The 17,414-nt window shown below is 43.5% G+C and overlaps 1 protein-coding gene across 1 annotated transcript; it reads right to left on the bottom strand.

Annotated features, from left to right (window-relative positions):
* Positions 1-785: 785 nt before the first annotated feature.
* On the bottom strand, positions 786-12,049 carry LOC144385346 (uncharacterized). Its single transcript, XM_078085541.1, has 6 exons — positions 12,012-12,049; positions 11,216-11,516; positions 3,020-3,948; positions 2,402-2,486; positions 2,161-2,314; positions 786-877 (listed from the first exon to the last, which is right to left on the bottom strand). The coding sequence occupies exons 1-6, from the start codon at positions 12,047-12,049 to the stop codon at positions 786-788; spliced, it is 1,599 nt and encodes a 532-aa protein (XP_077941667.1).
* Positions 12,050-17,414: the final 5,365 nt, after the last annotated feature.

The following is a 17,414-nucleotide window of genomic DNA, read 5'->3' as shown; positions in this document are numbered from 1 at the left end:
TCCTCAGTGGAAGGTCTTTAGTGGACAGCCAGACCTTGTCACCTACTTTGTAGGTCGGGGCGGCCGTCCGGTGGCGGTTGGCATGCCGTTGGTAATGCTCAGAGGAGCGGAGCAAGGCCGCGCGGACTCGATGCCAGGTTCGGTGACAGCGACGGATGTGACTGTGTACGGAGGGCACGGCGATGTCTCTCTCCTGGGATGGGAAAAGGGGAGGTTGATAGCCGTACAAACATTGAAAAGGGGACATACCTGTTGCGGAAGAGGGCAAGGTGTTGTGCGCATATTCTGCCCAGTAGATTTGGGAGGCCCAGGACCCGGGATTAGCAGACACTAGACATCGAAGAGATATCTCCAGTTTCTGGTTAGCTCTCTCTGCCTGACCATTGGTCTGTGGATGGTATCCCGAGCACAGACTGACTGTGGCCCCAATGGCCCTACAGAAGGCTCTCCAGACAGCCGAGGAAAATTGGGGCCCCCGGTCCGAGACCAGGTCACAAGGCAACCCATGTATGCGAAACACCTCCTTGACAAGGATAGAGGCCGTCTCCTTTGCTGACGGGAGCTTGGGGAGTGGAACGAAATGGGCATACTTGCTGAAACGATCAACCACGGTGAGTACAACTGTGTTACCTTCTGACGGGGGTAGTCCGGTCACGAAGTCCAGTGCCAAATGAGACCATGGGCGTCGTGGTATGGGCAGGGGGCGTAAAAATCCGACGCTAGGTCTATTAGATACCTTATTTTGTGCGCACACTTGGCAAGCTGCGACGTATCCCTTTGTGTCGTCAGCCATGGTTGGCCACCAGAATCGTCTCCTTAGAAATGCCATGGTCCGAGCCACTCCGGGATGGCACGTCAGCCTTGAGCCATGAGCCCACTGCAGGACATTAGTTCTCACATTATCTGGCACAAATAGCCGGCCCGGAGGCCCATTACCTGGCCCCGGGTTGACTCTGAGGGCAGAGGTTACCTCGTCTTCTATTCTCCACAGGGCTGCCCCGACCAAGCAGTGTTTGGGGACGATGGTGTCCGGCTCTCGCCCCTCCTCCTCTCTGGAAAACACTCTAGATAGGGCGTCTGGTTTGGTGTTACGTGATCCAGGTCTGTAAGTCAGGGAGAAGGAAAAACGTCCAAAAAACAGGGCCCACCTGGCTTGACGTGAGTTGAGGCGTTTCGCTGACCGGATGTACTCGAGATTCTTGTGATCTGTCCAAACCACAAACGGTAGTTCCGCACCCTCCAACCAATGACGCCATTCCTCTAGGGCGACCTTGACGGCCAGTAGCTCACGGTTGCCCACATCGTAATTGCGCTCGGCCGGGGACAACCGACGCGACAAGTAAGCACAGGGGTGGAGCTTACCGTCCGTCGCGGTGCGTTGGGATAACACCGCTCCCAGCCCCACGTCAGAGGCATCCACCTCGACAACAAACTGCCGGCACGGATCAGGTTGGGCAAGGATGGGAGCAGACGTGAACCGCCTCTTGAGTTCCCCAAACGCCCCCTCTGCTTCTGGGGTCCACACGTAGGGTTTGCTACAGGAGGTAAGTGCAGTAAGGGGAGCGGCGACACTACTGTAATCCCGAATAAACCGTCGGTAAAAGTTAGCAAACCCTAAGAACCTCTGAAGTTGCTTTCTCGTGTCGGGCCTAGGCCATCCAAGTACTGCCTCCACCTTAGCTGGATCCATCCTCACCTGTCCCTCAGAAATGACGTAGCCCAGGAATGAAACAGTGTCGGCATGAAATTCACATTTCTCCGCTTTGGCATATAATTTGTTCTCCAGGAGACGTTGTAGCACCAGGCGGACATGTTGAATGTGTTCGGTGGGGTCTCTAGAAAATATGAGGATGTCATCAAGATACACAAATACGAAACGTCCCAACATGTCTCTGAGCACGTCGTTAACCAGCCCCTGAAATACCGCTGGGGCATTAGTCAATCCAAACGGCATGACTTGATATTCAAAATGCCCCAACGGTGTGTTAAATCCTGTCAACCACTCGTCTCCCTTACGAATTCTCACCAAGTGGTATGCATTACGCAAGTCTAACTTAGTGAAGATTGTGGACCCTTGAAGTGCATCAAAGGCCTCGTTCATGAGTGGTAACGGATACTTATTCTTGATGGTTATCTCGTTTAAACCGCGATAGTCAATACATGGCCGGAGGGAACCGTCCTTCTTGGGGACAAAAAAAAAACCTGCTCCCAATGGAGACGAAGAGGGACGGATGAGCTCGGCGGCGAGCGACTCCTTAATGTATTTCTCCATGGCTACCCGTTCCGGTTTAGAGATGCTGTACAGACGACTACTGGGGAACGTGGAACCAGACTTTAATTCAATCGCGCAGTCGTACGGGCGGTGAGGTGGAAGTGATGAGGCCCGATTCTTACTGAAAACCTCCCCCAGGTCATGGTAGTCAGTGGGGACGAGGGATAGGTCAGCCGCGCATTGGGTGGATCCCTGGCTGTTCTCTAGTCTCGGACTTGCAGACCGCAGGCAATGAGCATGACAAAACTTACTCCAGTTGGTTATCCTAGCCTCTGGCCAGTCGATTACCGGATTGTGTTTAACCAACCACGTAAGTCCTAGAACGATCGGAATCTTAGGGGAGGAAATAATTAACAGGCTGATCTCTTCCTGGTGGTTACCTGAAATAAATAGCTTAACGGGCTCGGTTCGGCTGGTGATCCTGGCCAGCAGCCTGCCGTCAAGAGTAGCAGCCTCAACAGCCCCCTCCAGAGGAGTGGTGTTGAGGCCCAGTTGTCTCACCACATCAGCATCAATAAAACTGTCGTCTGCCCCAGAATCGATTAAAACTTGAAATCGAAAAGACTGACCTTTTGTTGAGAGCGTGGCGTGCAGTGGTGCTCTGGGCCGGGGGTTGGGAGATATGGGTACTTGGCTCGCTAGTATTCTCTCCACATCTAGCGAGCCCTCCTGTTTGATGAGCGCCGAGGACAGGAGGAACGGTAGTGTCCTTGTAGCCCGCAGAAAAGACAGCTGTTGTTGTCAAACCGGCGCCGCCGCTCCTCTTCGTCAAGGTGATATCGGCCTAGTTGCATGGGCTCATGCTCGGGCCTCTCTTCATTGTTGGTCCCCGCTGGTGATCTGGCGTTGTACCTGGGAGGTCCCCCTCCAACAGAATATGAGGTTGCTACCCTTCGGGGGAGGGGTGACTCGCTGCGCCTCCTTTCTCTCTGTCGCTCCCGGCATCGGTTATCTACCCGAATCGCCAATTGAACCAGATCCTCTAAAGTCTCTGGTTCAGGGTATGAAACCAATTCGTCCTTGATCTGGCTACTTAATCCGTTATAAAAAACAGATTCTAAGGCCTCATCGTTCCATCCGCTTTCAACGGCTAGCGTCCGGAACTCAATGGCGTAGTCTGCGACGCCTCGGGTACCTTGCCGCAGCGCGTGTAGTCTCTTGGATGCGTCTCTACCACGCACTGGGTGGTCAAATAATTTACGCATCTCTGAGGTGAACATTGGGTAGGTACTTGCCACATTACTCTGTGTCTCCCATACCGCTGAGGCCCACTCTAAGGCTTTTCCACGTAGCAGTCCAATCACAAAAGCAATCTTTGACCCGTCCGTGGCGAATGAAGTTGGTTGTTGGTCGAAGACCAACCCACATTGTAGTAGGAAGGCTCGACAGCTGCCGAGGTCGCCATCGTACCTCTCCGGGGTAGGAACCTGTGGCTCCCGATGGTAGGGAGGGACTGGCACTGGCGGTGTTTGAGCAGGATCTGGAGCCGGAGCCGGAGGACCAACCGGGGCGCTGAGTCGGTGTTGTATCCCGGCGACACTGGTTGAGAGCTCCTGTAGTCCCTTCATGATCTCCTGAAGTGCTAGGCTGTGTTGATCTAGCAGGGCTCCTTGATTGGTGACGGCCCCGCGGACAGATTGTAGATCTGCTGGGTCCATGTCTTTGGCCGGATTGTTCTGTCACGTATTGCCTCCACTGAAAAAGACCCAAACGCAGATTTGTTAGTCACCATGTATTTTATTCGTGAAAAGGAGGCACCGGACTAGGAGGTGACGGGGTGGTGACGGCGGTCCCGGATTCCAGAGGTGGGGGAAAAACAGTGAGCGGAATTCCCGGGGAGGTGCGTGGGCCATGCGGCCCGTTCAGGTGCCTGGGTGAAAAGAGGAAGACAGGACACTGGTTAGTTTTAGAACAGCGGCCTCTGACTTCTTGCTGTTCTTCGACCTGAGTTGTCGGTCTGACTCACAAACAAGACTAACAATCCGGCGGGGAAGAGGCTTCGGGGCCGCTCCTAAATACCTCCCCTGATTGGAAGGCAGCAACAGGTGGGTGATTGTGGATGAGACGCAGCTGGGCCCTGCTCTCACCTCCGTGCTGACGTCCGGCCCCCTCGAGTGCTGGTTGGTGCCAACACACCGACGCCTCCTGAGGGTGGCGACCTGACAACCAAGCCACATAACTAATTTCAGCAGTTACATATTCCTATTGCATTTGTGTGCTTGTGTATTTGGAGAATGTCTTTTCATATTTGTCACTATGCTGTGCTTTGACAATGTGTAAATCTATATGCAAGTCCTGGGTGGCAAAGCATACTGAATCAAGTCTGATTAATTTAACTGTGAGGGAGATGTGACATTAATTATTCATATCTTGGCATGGTGAACATATGGCAGCAACTTTACCTGCATTCATATCTAAACTTGCAACAAATAAAAGCTAAGATTGAACATGTATCTGTATTGGATGGGAATCAAAATAAAATCCACGTGTATTTTCAACTGACAAATAAGCACCATGCACACAAGTGAAACAGACTTTCCCCTCTGCGCCGTTGAAGAAGTTAATATCAGTTTCTGATGGCTCTTTTTAGGGCATCAATTAAATGCTGCATGAAGAGGTGGACCACCGTTATCTCCGTATATCCGTATCTAAAGGTCATTGGAATCACGTGCAAAATGTATTTGTATGTATAACATCTAGTCTCACATCTAGATGTTACTAGTGACCTCTGTTTTCAGTCTCTTCACGGGTGAAATGTATTAAAAAAATACATTCAAAGAGGCACCGGAGAAACTGTAATGGTCGTGATGGTAAACAAAACAAGGTGCAGTCCCAATTCCTCTTTTTTTCAGTAAGGGCTTTTTGGGATAACATTTTTTGCAGACTAACAGGACTACATCAATGACATGATCACTATCACCCCCCTCAGACAGAAAGGATTGAAACGTATTTTGTCAAAGAATGATCTCTCTTTTATATCCTTTATTTAAATCCTAAATAAACCTATTGCTCTCGAGTGAACGAGCAGCATGTACTCATAGGTTTAAATGTCACCCCACTCAGATATCATAATTAATAGAAACATTTGTTGAAGATTTTTAAAATGGGAAAGAAGTCACTTCAAGAACATTTTGAAATCTCCTTTTGCAGCAGCCCTGTTGATGGGTTTGTGCATATTAGGATCGGCGCGGGAGCCCCCTATCGTCTGGGACAGCGTTTGGCAAACTAACTGGGCAGGAGCAACGTTCTGTGTGTAAATGAGTGAGTGAGCAAGGGTATTTGAGGGATTATATTTCCAAAGCTATATTCCAATTGAATTTCTACGGCTACCTGATACTGTCCTTGGTGTCCAGAGTGCTTCTGGTTACATTCCGCCTGGGCTGTAACTGTACTCACTTGCCATCCCAACACTGAGACTGTGTTTAAGTTCCGTACTAATAATATGAACTGAAAGACAAGTTAGCTCACTGTCCTGGTGGTTAGACAATAGATAGTATACAGTACATCAGCCTTTTATTCAAAAAAGAAAAGCAACAACTTGAAAGTCAAAAATTATTCTGTAGATTATTATTTCGAATGCATGTATCTGGAGCAAGCATTTTCTCTCACTTGCCGAGAGTTTCTTTACACAATTCACAGCTGTGAACAAGAATACACAGGCTGTATCCATGGATTTAGCAGATGTAAGGCGATAGAAGCAGCAGTGATGACATACAATTGCATCCTGCCAAAACTACATGGTGGTTCTGAGAAATCTTTTTCACCTGACTGACATCCTCAGTCAGCTGAAGATGGTGTTTCATTATATGGCACTTGTAAAGGCTTCCCATATGGGTCCACGTGATGCACATTTCGTCATCTTCTCAAGTCAGCGACAGCTCCACATGAACCCACGCATCACAAGCTCACGTCAGCCAGCATTTGAGATTCACTCACGATGCTCAGTGTAACTGCAGTCTGAGAGAGACTGAAGTTATATCAAAGAGTAGTGCGCGAAAGCTCCAAAATGTATTCTAATATGTTATACTGCTTATAGGAAAATGCATGTACAGGATAGGGACAGATAACGCTCATGCAGATTTTAGTCTTAAGACCGTCAATGACAAAACTGGTGGATTTTTTTTTGGGTAGGGCCAGCCAATCAGTTTCAGTTAACATCCCAGTATGAAAAGGGTATCAAACACGCATTATTACTTTGTAGTTAAATATTTAACATTTTATCCAACAGTTTAACATAATAACCTTCAAACAATTCAGTATATTAATGATATAACAATATACCAAAAAATATTCAGAATATGATATAACTACGATATAATAACTATTATAAACATCCAATTTAAATATCATATAATAAATACATTATATAGAAGGAACTGATGCACCTATGAACCTAGTTTGTTGGGGAAACACCCAATCAATGTGTTGAGGAAAGACCAACTCAAAATCCTCATAGATTTTCACACAATGAATTATTTTGGATAAAATGGCCCTGTTTTCATCCACGTCCTGGTTGTGTGTCCCCACAGCAGTCCAGTGTAGCGATGTTAACTTTAACACGGCCATGTGAAAGAGTTTATCGCTGCGGTCAACCAGCCTCTACTTCCAGACACTGTCAAGCCTGCGGTGCGCGTATATATACGCCGTTAGCCCAGTAGAAGTCTTTCACGCTGGCCCGTTTTCTGATTGTGAGGTCAGGCTAATCTGGTCCAGCTGTTTTACCTCTAGTTTATCTAGCAAAGTTCTTCCCTCGTTCGGGTCAGGTCTTTGATACGGCCGGTGGTCGCTCTTGTTATGTTGTTAAACGGCGCGTCACGAGACTCGTCCTGACGAGAGCGCAGCATAGGGCAATGCCCAAAACTGAATGTATTTTAGGACTCTGTAATGATATGTCGCTCATTAACTTTAATCAGTGATTGGCTAACTGCTTCTTAGACCCGCCGCCTGGGGACGCCCGAGTCCAGCTGAGACATGATGTGCAGAAAAAGCATATATTTTGCGCAGATATCTTGATTTACAAATATTATTGGAAATATTCCATGTTTCAAAAACACAAATAGACACATATTGACTAAAATTATAATTCTTTTTAGGGGGGGGGGGCTCAAGGTGGGTCCACGCCCCATTGCCCTCCATGGACCAGCCAACACTGACAAAACTTGATAAGGACGATATCAGTTTGGTCCATGGCCTCAGCCACAATTAAGCAGTGCTTAACTGTGCTGTAGCTGAAAACAATATTTGATAAGCTAATTGTGCTAATTTAGTTTAGCATAATGCAGGTATAGCTAGCCGGATAGTTAGCGTGTTGGCAGTGTTCAATTATATAACAGGTTACTTTGATAACATCACAAAGAATATGTGAAAAAAAATCCTAGTCTCTATCGGTTCCTCATTTATTCTCTTTCTTATGTTGAATACATGAAAGCATGTTGTTGCCGCAGGCAGTACCAGCACTGTGCTTGCCGATGTGCTGGATGTGCTGCTGGCTTTGTCCTTCCTGGGTTGCTGGATCTTCAACTCCAGTTAAGATGTTTGTTGTAGTTTATCTATCAGAGTAAGACCTTTTCTGTGACCACCAGATCATGACCTTATGACTTTTATCTGTCAACTGTTTTATACAAGACCCCGATTAGGCAAGAAAGTTATGAATCAGGCAATCGCAACAGAGAGAAATATAAAAGAGGAAGAGATAAGAAAATTGCATGTATGTGTATGCATTTGTGTGGCTGGCTAGCTCGGGGGCATGAAGCTGAGAGTAGGGCATGATTAAAAACCATCTGCTTTCCTGCAGAGTCAGAAGGCAGTCTGGACACAGTCTCTTAACAGGCCTTGTTTTCCTAGATGGCCGGAGGCAAAAAGACAAATTTGAATCCCCAAACTAAAAAAATATGGAAAAACAATAATTTGTTCTATTACAAATCTATTTTTGAGTCTTCAAACAGAATTCTTAACTCAAACCTTGGAATTGAATGTAGGCTTATCTTAAAAATCCATTTGCTCTTTACAATATATATATATATAGAGGGAGAGAGAGAGAGAGAGAGGTGTGTTGGTGACAAAGATTGGGTTCCAATAATTACAAATATTGCAATGGAATTCTCTTCACTTTTGAGACTTGCAAAGCCCCAAGGTACAAGTAAGTCTAATACCTGCCCCTGATTGTTTGGGTTCCCTGGTGCCACAGTGTGACTGTCATGCTCTGGTTGTGCCTCTCCCTCATTTCTAGTGTTGTGTTCCCTATCGGCCCCCCTTTTGTCCTCTCTGTGTCTGTGAGTGCTTTGTAGTGGCGTCGCACTCCTTCAATCAACCCACCTGCACACCTGTGAATCATCCACTCATCAAGCTCCGGCAGCATACGTCAGCCCTCCACTCCTCGCCGGATCCTTCAGTTAACCACGGTGTTACCCGGGGGGTCCAACTAAGCTCTAGTTCAGTATTTAAGTGTTTGTCTGGATGCTGCCTAAGCGTTTTGTTTTACCTGTGCTTTCAGGTCCATTACCTGCTTGTGATGAGGCTATTTCCCAAATGCCAGCCCAGTTCTCACCGCCTTCCTTACCACAACATGAGCTCAACATACACCCCCTTTAACAATCTGAGTTAATGTACTTAAACTGTCTTTGTTTTAGCTCTACCTTTGGGTCCAAGAAATTCAATTGGAGGGAAGAGTGCTGGTCTTGGCTCAGCATCTGAAACAGAAATACTGGGCTCTAAAAAAGAAAGGTCAGGAGAAAGAAAATAAATACAAAGGATGTCCCACAAATATTCCAAGTAGAAGTCTGGGTGTGTTGGAAATCAACCAGTTACCTTAGTCCATAGGGATGTTTGCAAATGCTGTGTCCAGGTCTGATTCACAGAATGCGACAACCTCAAAGTTTGGCAGATACATTTAATTTCCTATTTTCTATACTTTGCTTAAGGCCATTATCTTGGCTTAGAGAGGTAAGAGTCAGAAGCTTATACTTGTGTAAACTTTCCAATTTAATTTTACATTTTTCTTTTCTTAGCCTAATTAAATCAATGCAGGCGTTAATCAAGCTATTTATACCTCATAATCAGTCGCTGCCTAGTGCAAGGCCCAAGTGCATGTTGCGTGATGTCGGCACATGGTTATATATTTTAACACGTTGCCGTCACAGATAACGTACAAAAATGATTGAACTCCACTGCTGAGTTAAAAACCCGCTAAAGCAGAATTTGTTTAAGCTTTCACGAGTTGACGGGGTTCCGGAGCTGTGTTCGCAGTTATTGCGCTGGGTTGGCGTGGCCGGTGGTGGCGGCGCTCGATGTGATATCTTTTCATGACACCCAAATTCCGTGGGCGGCGCCCCTGCTCACAGTACATTAAGCAGTGCAGCTTTTATGGTTTTAGTGACAAGTGTGGAGATAGAGGACTGTTGGAGAAAAGCCATTAGGTTTGATGTACTTACAGTGCCTGTTGAGTACTAACAGTTGGGTCTGGCAGAGAGCACCGGAATGGGATGATTTGTGGGGTGAGATGTTCCTGGCTCCGCATGAGCAGAGAGAGCAGTGGGTGGGGAACCAATAGAATTGGTGTTAGAACCCTGGGTACGTTTAGAGCAGTGAGACTGCCGAGAACAAGAATATCTTCATCAGGAGGTCTGTGTTGGACTTTTCTTCAATTGCAAATCCCAAATCCTGAAATGTCAGCCACATTGGTGGTTGTTACAGTTATACTATCACCTAACTGGAGAAATCACTTCTTTCAGTCTCTTCCTGTGCCATGAAGTGCTCCGTAAACACTTCAAATTCAGCACAACACTGCTTGGCGGCAGAAAGCAATCACTTGTCAAATAAATGTCCAATATTTGGCCGTGGTTTTAAACACCATAGTATGCATTGTATCGGAAGTTAGGTAACAGTCCTCCAAACCTAAAGTTAATGGCTAGTTTTTGGTTGTATTTTAGGAAAAGGCACGTATGTACTAGAAATTGGTGCGTCTCCAGTGCCAACCTTCAAATGACCAAAGCAATGCAGGCAGAAATAACTGCACCTGATTTAGGTTTAGATGATAGCCTTCCTGGCCTTGGTCTCTCTTTGTTTACATCACAGCACAATTCTCTCTGTACTGCTCAATGACCCTATTTTTTTTAGCCTTTTTTCCTCTTCTGTTGGCATAAACAGACAGTAATGGCGTCTGCATTTTCCTTCCCCCTCACTGGTCCTTCACATGGCTCAGCAGCTTAGCTTGACAGCTCCACTGCCTGTGAGTTCAATTGGTGGAGTTGAAAGCCTTTTGCAGCGTTGGGGTTTGGACTGATAGAATCCTCCACTTACTTTTTGCCCTCAGGCGATGTGAGAAAAAGAATAAGGTTAAAGCCATGCTGGTAGCAGAGACTAAATGGAACATGATCCTTAAAAAACACATGGAAAAATGCAAGAATACGTGGGGAACATAAAGAACATAATGTTTAGCACTCTTGTTAAAAATTAAGTTTTGGATCCGGGAGTCAATTCTGCGTCAAGGCCTTCTGTGTGAAGGTTCATCTCCTATCTCAGCTAATTCCAAACCTTGCAGCGCTGTATTACATGTCTTCTCAAGGGCAGTTCATTTGGCGTAAGCAACAGTTTCTCAAAGGGGGAGCCATCATGCATAATATGTCTGCAATTAAGAAAGTAACATCAAAGAAATATGAGTTTGAGTTTTTTATGTTTATATATAGTGGACATAAAATGACTTACTTTTTATTAATTTTGTTCATAAACTGTTCAACTGATATATTGGCCATGATATGATATTAAGCCCAAAGGGGGTTTATTAGTCAAGGCCTTGACAAAGAAGCTCATATGAATCCCAAACAATCATCTTTTGCTAAAGTGAAGGAAAAATGCATACAGGTAAGTTGTAGTTGTGAAAGTTTGATGAATGACAGCTAGTTGTCAGCAATTGCAGTGGAATTGCTGACAGGCACCAGGGGTCACTATAGTGTTGTTCGTGATGAATGAAAGATCTTGCAGGAAGCAGAAACAGCCTGGAAAGAGGTTCACTCTTGTCAAGGCTGAGCCTGAGGTGGCGGGCAGGCAACCACAAATGAATGCTCCGGACTGTGTATTGCCAGAGGGAAATGAAAGGTTAGGTTGAGTGACATCGGCATAACAATGGTAGGTAATATTATTGAATGACAGAACCAGGCCATTGCCAGTGTAAAAAAGGAAAGCAGCTGGGACCAGGTCCAAAGGTCTTCCATAGGAGAGGATATTTAGTGTGTGCAGCAAAACAAGACTGCATCAATAGTAGCCTAGGAGATGAAATGATGAGTTCAGGTCAGACATCCGTAGTTAAAGCGAGCATGAGAATCTATTCTTGTGTTGAATGCAGCTTTAGCAGTGACAAGTCCCTGAGAGCTGAACATATGAATCTTGCTTAATTTGTGCCGGCATCACAACACATTTATTATCAGTATGTAAGCTGCTATAACATCCACATTTAATTAAGGAATATTATGAATGCATTCATATCAGGCTTTATGCATGTGAAACAACAATGTAAGCATCTGAATAAGTATCTTGACTTTTACAAAGTACCAAGTAGAGTATACTTGAATATGCAATCAATTGGACACTAAAGGGGAAAATATATGCAATTTTAATTTGACACATTTTATCATGCTGATATTACAAAAGGAGTGGATGGATGTATCAATAAAAGGCATAATGCACACAGGATTAAGCAAATAAATTATTTCAAAACAATACTGATGAACAACTTTAATCTTACCGTTCATCCCATGCTTGTTGTTGTTGACACAGTGCCATCATTGGCTCTCTTGTGTCTGTTTCTTTTGATGAATTTACCTTATTATTTTGTGTTCTCTCAAAGGTTTATTCTGCATGTGGGGCGGGGGCACTCTGTGCTGAAACTTGGGCCCTCTTTGGAAGCCCTACATGGGAGACAAAAAAGGCAAGATTTGGGGCATATGTGGACACATTTGAGTACTTAATTTAAGACCTGATATTCAGAGTGTGTTATATTGTGAACTGTACATATTGTTGTGTGGCTTTAATATGTCAAGTGGGTTTAAGAAGATCTGCCTTCAAGTTAAAGGGATAAAATAAGGACTAAGGAGATCAGGCCAAAGAACACAGAGCATGTATGATGACATGTAACGTATAATCAGACAGTTGCTTGTGTATTGATATAAAGTGATTTAACATTTACAGTTGTAAGGGGAGTTTAATGATTAAGTAGTTGACACAAAGTACTGTGAACATAGTCATGAGATAAAATGTGTACTCATAAGAACAGGATGCTGAGACGGTTCAGACGGTTGAAGTCAGCAAAACGAATATCGTGGCACATGTCTCATCTCCGAGGCTGCATTGACCATATAGGGACGTACAATCTGTTAGATTAAAATGTGGGTGCGTGGCTGGATGAGAGGTGTGGAAATAAGGATGACTCATCGGGACAATAATAGAGAAGACCCGTAAGATCGCGCCGGGATTTGATGCTGCACGCTGTACGGTAGCCTACTCGGCTGAGACCCCCGAACATTGTTCGGGAAAAGCGACGGAGGACGGCGTCTCGCTTGACGCCGTCTCGGTTGACGCCAAAGAGAACGCCGTCAGTGAACAAGGATTAGCTGACAGAGATTTTCTTCTCCCCCTGCTTGAAACTGAATAACAGAAGAGGCTGCTCGCCTGTAGTGAGACCGAAGGACTACTAATGAACTTTGTTGTCCATCACAGGAGGAGTTGAGGTCCGGCCGGGCCTCCTGAACCACAAAGGATTTATTACTTGTACAAAACCTTTCAATGGGCCGTTCTCTATATAGTTGTTGGATTTTACTTCATTAGTGTTTGGTCAGGCGCACTGTCTGAAATAATAATGGAATCATTGACAAGTTCTATAGGCGATTGAGCAATGAGCTGCAACACTGCACTATTTCGGCTATTTTCCATTGTTTTTTTTGTAGCCGCTATTCAAGTGGAAAAAGCAATTGTGTTTACTCCCAGAAAGTCACATGAAATAATGTTTATGTGAAATAGTGGGTCAGATGTACAAGAAAAGTCATGCACTGACCGGCCATTAGTGGGGTCTATGTCTACACTGTAATTTCAGAGAAAAAAACGAAATATTTTTAATAGATAAAAATAGGAGGATGGGAAGAATATATGCCATGGTCCTAATTTACTGTATTAACTATTGTCTGCGGCGTAGCGTCACTCTGTCAGTCAGTTCGAGGGAGAAGGGCACGGATGCTGTACACACATGTCCATTTCCATTTTACACAATACACAAACTAACTAACTTTTCTGAAATAATGATCCGTATTTTTCTTCATATTACATAAATGACGTATATAATCACGTTTGGAGAAGTTAAAAGTTGACATTCTGCTATGATGGTTGTTTTTTTCAGTTGTTTTATTCATGGGTCTTGGGTCTTGTTGGTAGTCTAACTAAAATAAATTTAATATATAATGTAATATGTTGGAGGATTAAGAAAAAAGATTGAATGTGCTTCCAGTAAACCTGCATAGTTTCTATTCCATAACATCTCCTCCAATTAACCTAGCCACTTAATATTCATAACAATGACCTTTACACAACCATCACCAAGTCGAGTCTGACTGATACCATAATGGTTCCTTTCCCATAACCATGATCTGTCAAAAGTTGCAACCTTATAGTTGCTGCCATGTGCAGATAGTGTATAAAGTAGATCTTGTCAACATGTTGAAATGTATTGCCAAGCAACCGTAAGACCTCATGCTAGCGGCTATGTGTTGGAAAAACTGATGACAGTCTGTGTCTCATGATGGTCAGCTGTTTGTCTCCAGACAATAACAGGAGGTCTGAAACAATCAGACCCCTGTACATACGCAACCCTCCCCATGTTTATGATACCATATCTCAAGTATATATGGTGACTCCATAAAGAAGACCTTGGAGCAGGCTAGGCGCATGACCTCTATTTGTGTCAACTCCCGTTTGCAAACATTTAATGTCCTGTTTTGATGATTTTACACCGGTGTAGAGTGACAATTTTTCCATTATAATGTAAGGTTGTTCTTACAGCGGTGCTTTGGAGTAATGTTCTTAAGGACAATTCTAAAATGATGATCTTATTCTGGTATAATATTCACCATTCTTATTGGTTTAGCTTAGCATATTAGCATGTAATAATGTGATAATAGAAACTTTAGTTGTGGGCCGAAAAAGCAACAGACCAACAATGCCATCCCTAAAGCCATGGCATTAAATACTTCCAGCGTTTTGCTATGTCGTCCAAAATTTGGCAATTTGGTTGTACGGTAAATATCATGAAGAATATGTAAAATGTTCCCATCTTCTTTTTTGAACATTGTGTATTTATCTGTGGCATACTGGCACACCAGAGCCATTTGTTTTTAAGTTCAACTTGAACAGCCTTTTTTAACTTTTATAAAGCAAATAAGCTGCAGCATTTATCAGTACATTTTCTCTCCCTAAGCTAAGCTTTTATTGAGCTTGAAAATAACTGGTACTGCAGACACCAGGGGCCAAAATCCCTGAATGATGGCGGGAATCAGACAAGCAATGCTGAAAACAATCACAAAAAACACTTGGCAACTGAATAGTGATGGAGCTTCACATCAACTAACACCAAATTAAATTCCCAAACTTAATTTGTCAAAGAACCTATTTAAGACCAGTTGTTCTCGGGCTTGACACTAGGTATATTTCAGTTAACCTTGACCAGAAAACTTGCTGGAAAAAGCCTTAATCCAAAAATCTAAACTAAAAATCTCAAAAAAAAATTGGTAGGATCATTGCAATATTCTATGTAAAAGCAGGAAAGCAACACATGTTGAGATTACAGTGAGAGACAGAAGGAGACCATGAAAGAAATTAAGACACCATATGGGCTGTGAAACATCTGTTTCCCCAGGGGCTGCAAGGAACCGACGGTGCCCCATTACTCCCTCGGATAATACATTGTTATAACTGAATAAATAAATAAACCATTATGTCAATTCAAATTATCCTCACACCTTAAAGATTTCAGAGATTTCACTGTTCATCTATCTGGTTATGATAATGTACTTTGTGCAGGAGAGTCTCCTGTACGATGGGATATCGTGTCGGTCACACTCAGCTTTTTGCTGTTTGCCCATAACTGCAATAGTTTAACCATTCAATCATAAATAATTGTTCAGGCCTCATACTCCAAATGACAAGAATAACTGATGAAAGTAATTTCAACCTCTGGGCCTGTTGTACACTCTTAACGCACATAATGCGTTTAAGGACAGTGTAATTTGGTGCCGTGAACATGACTTTGTCCTGGGGCAAAACATCTGCAACGGATATTATCTCAGTTGTTCACACTATCTGCTTACAATCTTTGTTCCATAGCACAGTAAATTTGCTTTTCTTGTAAAAAAGTATGTTTGCATTTCTTTACATTTGTTTTTGCAACCACAATTCTTATTTATATCCTTTTCTGGATGTGGATTTTTGAATTCCAACAAGCTGAAGTCGTGAGTACTCAACTCAACCTTCATTTTCATCTCAATTGAAGATAGAAATCTGTCCATGGTAACTCACATACTCACACACTCACAAGGTTAAAATAGTACCACAAACAAAGGTGTAAAAATGAAATGTATGTAACCAAGCAAGGACATGTAGCCGTATCTTTCAATATGACTTTCTGTTGATGAAGCCTTGGGCATTTCTATGCCACTGTGACATGCCACTGTGTACATTCTGTTGCAGCCTGATCTCCAAAACCTGTTCGTAAAAATGTATACGAAAATCTTGAACATACAAATTCGTAGTGATACATACTAAATAAATACGGACTGCAACTGATGACGTCACCCTATTCAAAGTGAATGGGGACCTGCACCCAGTAAACACACTTTGTGAAGTCTAACAATGTAAAATAAACGTGTTATGATTGCATTTTTAACGAGAAATCAATGTTAAATTGTAAGAATACAATACCCTAACCCCCTCAAAAAATCCAACATGGCGGAGAGACGTTCACTCAAGAATCCGACATGGTCCGCCATGTTGTTCACTCAAGGGGCGTGGTTAACCACCGCCAGTTCGTATGTATTGTTACAAATTTGTATGTTCAAGATTTTCGTATACATTTTTACGAACAGGTTTTGGAGATCATGTTGTCTGTTGTGTTATCTCCACATAAACTTAAAGTAGACTCCAAATATAAATGTCAAACAGTTAGTATTTGATAAATCAAACCAAAGTTGAGGGCCATTCCTTGATGTGTCACATTTAACTCCCATATTACATAAATTAGTAATGGTAGTAGTTATTAAAGATATGTGATTATTATTTATTTGATTAATACCGTTTTCTAACAGCAGTATCCAATATGTGGTTATGAATACACAAAAGAACGGTATTCTCTGTTGAGTTTCCATCGGCTCTGGAACAAAGCTTAAAAGGAAAAAACAAGGTAATTGAAGTATTAGAATTCCCAAGACTGTGTTGAAAAAGCAAACATTAATCTATTTGTCCACAATCCTGCCAGAGTATTCAATACACAGTCTGTACGATCCTCGCAGCTTTTCTTGCACTGTCATTGAGTGGCCAATATTTGTTTGTTGTATTGGCTACACTTTAAGGTGCCAATTCTCCAGTTGGAGACACACTAAAGTATTATTGGGCAGATTTGCTCCAGATTTGTCCACTAAAAACACTGAAAGGAAAATCTCAATCGACGGCTCTGTTGGATGAGACGTAATCACTGACTGTGTTTGAACTTGAAAACTAGAAAAGACAAACACCAACGCCGTGTCCCAAATACATACTACAGGCTGTAACCTAGTTCTGTGTAGATAGTGTGTTTGCACGGGAGAACCAACATTATTAGTACAGTAGAAGTTATGCATACATGCATAATGCATACGATTGATTGTTGAGTATGCTATTGATGGATGCAATTGTACCATAATGCAATGCACACAGAAAATCGTTGCTGGGGTGTATATTCTATCTTTGACATGTACCTGTGCATTCACAAAAATGATGTGCCTTTATTTCAAATGAGCTAATTCCTCTAATTATCCAAGCACATTATACTAAGCATGATTTACTCGTCTTCAAAAAAATATTATTGTCAGGGTTGCGGGTGGGAGGCAGGACTCAGACGCAGAGTTGTCAG

The sequence above is a fragment of the Gasterosteus aculeatus genome, chromosome 12, assembly GCF_964276395.1.
Source record: "Gasterosteus aculeatus chromosome 12, fGasAcu3.hap1.1, whole genome shotgun sequence".
In the NCBI taxonomy this organism is placed as follows: Eukaryota; Metazoa; Chordata; class Actinopteri; order Perciformes; family Gasterosteidae; genus Gasterosteus; species Gasterosteus aculeatus.
The sequence above is the reverse complement of the archived record's forward strand: the minus strand, read 5'-3'. Positions and strand labels throughout refer to the sequence as shown.